We start from the raw sequence: 4,451 nt of genomic DNA on the forward strand, positions 1-4,451 counted from the left end.
ATTAGATTATGAGCTTGTTGGATCGAACCTCACATCAATAGATGACAACTACAAGGTGACAATTTGTAACACTAATAATTTAATTGTTTTTATATAAACAACAAAACAAATAAGAATGAAAAAATGGTAGCCAATTTGTATCAATGAACAAGTAACATAAATACCAACTTTTTTAAAATATAAACAACAAAACAAATAAGAACAAACAAAAAATGATAATCAATTTGTACTAATGAACAAAAACATGAAGAAGGGTGTTAAATGCCTTAAGAAGTTCCAATGAAGTTCAAAAATAAGATTAGAAGCTTGTTGGGTCGAACCTCAATTTACTAGACGAAAACTATAAGATGACAATTTGTAATGCCAATAGTTTAATAACTTTTATATAAACAACAAAACAAATAAGATAACAAAATAGAACCAATTTGTATCAACGAACAAGTAATATAAATACCATTTAAAAAAATATATATATAAACAACAAAACAAATAGGAACAAACAAAAAATGATAACCAATGTATCAATGAACAATCAAATAATGTTAAATACAAAGAAATCTTTGGGACGGATGGTACTGACAAATTTCTTTTTCCAGTTGCAGATGTACGGTGGTGAGGTAATGAGATGCATAACATAACATAACATAAACAAACATAACGTCTTAGTTTGCCGCGAGAAAGGGCATTTTTTCTCCTCTTTCCGAAATTCGAACAAGGCCGTTTCATTTATGAAGGGGAATTTCAGTCTGGCGGCGCACGCTGCAGACGTCAACATCAGCGTCGACCCCGTTAACACCATTACCGGCTCCCGTTGGTTTCTCCATGCGTCAAAATGTGCAAAACAAACCCTAATTCCTCCTCTGAGGTGTCAACTTTTTTGTGTGTGGTTCATGTAGACAGAGGCCTACAACACATGAAAACAGTGAATAAAATCATTTATTTCATTCCCATTTCATTTAAACCTCCTCCAACCTCCTCTTCCCTTATTATTGCAACCATTTTGTAGCGCCGTCATCACCCACCTTCTTTTTTCTTTATAAATTCCCATACTTTTAATCTCTGGGACGGTTGGTTTATATATATATCCTATGCAATCCCAACTACTGAGGCAATCAGGAAGTTTGAAGGAGATCACCCACAATTTGATCTGTTGCTTGAAACGTTGATGCTGTTGTCTTCTTGTTGTTGTTCTTCAGCATTTGTTGTTTGTTGTTGTTGTTCAGCAGTTGTAGTTTCCATGGCGGTTGCAAGTATGAATCTCTGCTCAGAACAGAATGGGAAAGAAGCAAATGACGATTATCTGAGGAAGAAGAAGAGAAGGTGTGTTTGGGCTAATGGCCCTGTAATTGTAGGAGCGGGGCCTTCAGGGCTTGCAACTGCCGCTTGTTTGCATGTCAAAGGTGTCCCATGTGTGATTCTGGAGAGAGCAGATTGCATAGCTTCGTTATGGCAGCATAGGACTTATGATAGATTGAAGCTTCACTTGCCCAAACAGTTCTGTGAGCTGCCATTAATGCCCTTTCCTGAGGATTTTCCTGATTACCCTGACAAATACCAGTTCATCGAGTACCTGGAACGGTATGCTGCCCGATTCCAGCTCTGCCCCGAGTTCAATGAATCTGTTGAATCTGCTTCGTATGATGGGACTTTTGGGCTGTGGAGAGTTGTGACTTTGAATGGGCGGAGTGGGGTTGAGACTGAGTATGTTTGCCGGTGGCTGATTGTGGCCACCGGTGAGAATGCGGAGGCTGTTGTTCCTGAATTCTCAGGGAGTGAGAGTTTTCAGGGGAGGATTTTTCATGCGAGTGGGTATAAAACCGGGGAGGAATTTGAGGGGCAGAATGTTTTGGTGGTTGGTTGTGGGAATTCAGGGATGGAAATGTCCCTTGATCTCTCCAACCACAATGCCAATGCTTCCATTGTTGTCCGGAGCTCGGTGAGTTTTGTAATTTTTGGGATTTTTGATGGTTTTTTTTGAATGATCTGGCGGGCTAATTGTTTTGGTTTTGGATTTGGATTGTGTAGGTGCATGTTTTGCCAAGAGAAATGCTTGGGAAATCGACCTTTGGATTGGCGATGTGGTTGCTGAAATGGCTGCCGCTTTGGGTGGTGGATTTCTTGTTGCTCTTGGTGGCCTCGGTGATGTTGGGGGATACTAGAAAGTATGGTCTCAGGAGGCCTGAAATGGGGCCTCTGCAGCTCAAGAACAAGTGTGGGAAAACTCCCGTGCTCGATGTTGGGACTCTGGCCAAGATTAAGAAAGGGAAGATCAAGGTAAGGGGATTTTGATTATGATTATGAAGTCCATGAACTCCGTGAACTCCATTCTTCATGATTATCTAGTTTCTTTATGCTCAAATCTAATGGGGTTTTCGTTTTTATGAATCTGTGTTCGCCCAGGTTTTGCCTGCAATCGATTGTTTCACATCCAGAGGAGTCAAATTTGTAGATGGGCAAGAGAAGGAGTTTGATACTGTGATTCTTGCAACGGGATACAAAAGCAATGTGCCCTCATGGCTAAAGGTAGAGAATAAAAAACCCCCAAAAAGCCCGATTCAAACTCCAAGATTCATGGTTTTTTTCTGAATCTGATCATCTTTTTTCTTCTCTTGTTCATCAGGGTTGTGATTTCTTCTCATCAGATGGGCTTCCCAAGGCGCCTTTTCCCCATGGATGGAAGGGCCAAAGCGGGCTATACGCCGTAGGATTCACCAAAAAAGGTCTCCTCGGAACTTCAATGGATGCTACAAGAATCGCAGACGACATTTGCAATTTCACCAAGAAAGGCCTCCTCGGCACATCAATGGATGCAACGAGAGTTGCAGAGGATATTTTCAATTCAATGGACGCCACCCAAATTGCAGAAATAAGTCGTTGGAAAGCAGAGGCGAAGCAATTCATCATCTACAACAAACCGCCATGCTGAACTGAACTGATCCAAACTTCATCCAGAGGCCAAAATTTTTTGTGTTCCCAAAAATTTTGTGGATTTTTGGGCCTCCACACAAACTGCAACAGCTCGGCGTACAAACAAAAGACGATGCATCCATCCATCGCTGTTATACTGAGCTTTTCGTACAAAATCCTGCTGCCGGAGTGCTCAATTTTGGAAGCCCATCAAAAGGGGCTTGGGCTTTTGCTATATTACAAACAAGAGTTGACAGAAGCAGGAAGTGAAGATCTTGGGACCCCTGTACATTATTATTACCAATTTTTTGCATAGGATCTTTGCCTTAGAATAGAAACAACTTAAAAGAAAAATCCAATCAACCCAAAAACCCAAACCCCCCTTTTTTGCATTCATGGCGTGTGTCGTTTTGATTGGGGATTATTATATTATGAGAGCTCCTGATTACTGATTGATGTATAAATTTAATTAACCATTCAACTTCTGGACTTGTTTAAGAGAGGTAAAGGTGAATATGATTTCTGTCTGTACAATTTTTTTTTCAAAATTGGAATCATTTTATCTCTATCCCATTGTTTGTCCTTTCTATTTCTCTGGTTTCTTTCTCTGCGAGCAGTCCTTTTCCGCTCTGCTATCATTCCCAAATGATGGCCACCATTGAATGCTGCTTTCTGTCAATTAGTATTTCTTTCTTTCTCGCCATCTTCTCTGATTCCTCATTTCCCGCCTCGCGCATTTATGCCCAATTTGCCGGCGTATTAATGTCACATTCCCCACGTATAAATCCGGCATGTGAATGTACGATTCAGGATCACTTGTAGTAATCAATGACAACATATTTCATCAGCTGCGAATTAAGAACATCGTTTTCTTTTTCCGGGAAGTTTCTAAAATATCACCTCTTTAATCCGTAACTGACGGCCGGCGATCCGCCTCCATTTGCCCCTAAATAATATTTCAGGCGGCAGTTGATAATTTTAAAAATAAATCTAGGTTTTTAATTTTTTTAATGAGAATTCCAAATGAGTCCTATATAAAATGAACCTTTTTGAGAGCAAGTTTATGATGGTTTTAAGTTGTGGTAAATGGTAGGAGAGGTTTTAAATAGATATTTAAGTTATGGTAAATGGTAAGAGAGATTTTAAATAAATATTGATGAGATTTTGAGAGGAGGATTTTCATCAGATGATGGTTTTCAGTTTTAAAATTATGAACTTTGAGAGCAAGTTTATGATGGTTTTAAGTTACGGTAAATGGTAGGAGAGATTTTAAATAAATATTGATAAGATTTTGAGAGGAAGATTCTGATTAGAATGACATTTTTAAAGTTGTATAAAATGAACTTTAATAGCAAGATTATGATGGTTTTAAGTATGGTAAATGATAGGAGAGATTATAAATAATAAATATTGATGAGATTTCTTAAGGTGTCTTATTATATAAGATGAACTTTGATAGGTCATAAGAATCAAAGTTGATGTCTTCAAAAATTTTATAGCTAAAGTTTTAGTAAATTTTTATATAAAATGGCAATGTTGCAAAA

At 38.5% G+C, this 4,451-nt stretch overlaps 1 protein-coding gene across 1 annotated transcript; it reads left to right on the top strand.

The window, feature by feature from the left end:
• Positions 1-921: 921 nt before the first annotated feature.
• Positions 922-3,478, top strand: LOC149551134 (putative indole-3-pyruvate monooxygenase YUCCA9). The gene is made up of 4 exons (XM_089786701.1): positions 922-1,936; positions 2,026-2,274; positions 2,401-2,523; positions 2,621-3,478. The coding sequence occupies exons 1-4, from the start codon at positions 1,166-1,168 to the stop codon at positions 2,924-2,926; spliced, it is 1,449 nt and encodes a 482-aa protein (XP_089642827.1). The 5' UTR covers positions 922-1,165; the 3' UTR covers positions 2,927-3,478.
• The last annotated feature ends 973 nt before the right edge of the window (positions 3,479-4,451 follow it).

Source organism: Cupressus sempervirens, chromosome 6, assembly GCF_028749045.1.
Source record: "Cupressus sempervirens isolate cs-2001-9-10 chromosome 6, ASM2874904v1, whole genome shotgun sequence".
NCBI lineage: Eukaryota > Viridiplantae > Streptophyta > Pinopsida > Cupressales > Cupressaceae > Cupressus > Cupressus sempervirens.

What these genes read in the sequence shown, in the direction of transcription:
- LOC149551134 (XM_089786701.1), top strand. Translation starts at nt 1,166, where the DNA reads ATGCTGTTGTCTTCTTGTTGTTGTTCTTCAGCATTTGTTGTTTGTTGT. An exon ending in TTAAGAAAGGGAAGATCAAG is followed by an intron (nt 2,275 to 2,400) that starts GTAAGGGGATTT and finishes GTGTTCGCCCAG; the next exon opens with GTTTTGCCTGCAATCGATTG. An exon ending in ATGTGCCCTCATGGCTAAAG is followed by an intron (nt 2,524 to 2,620) that starts GTAGAGAATAAA and finishes CTTGTTCATCAG; the next exon opens with GGTTGTGATTTCTTCTCATC.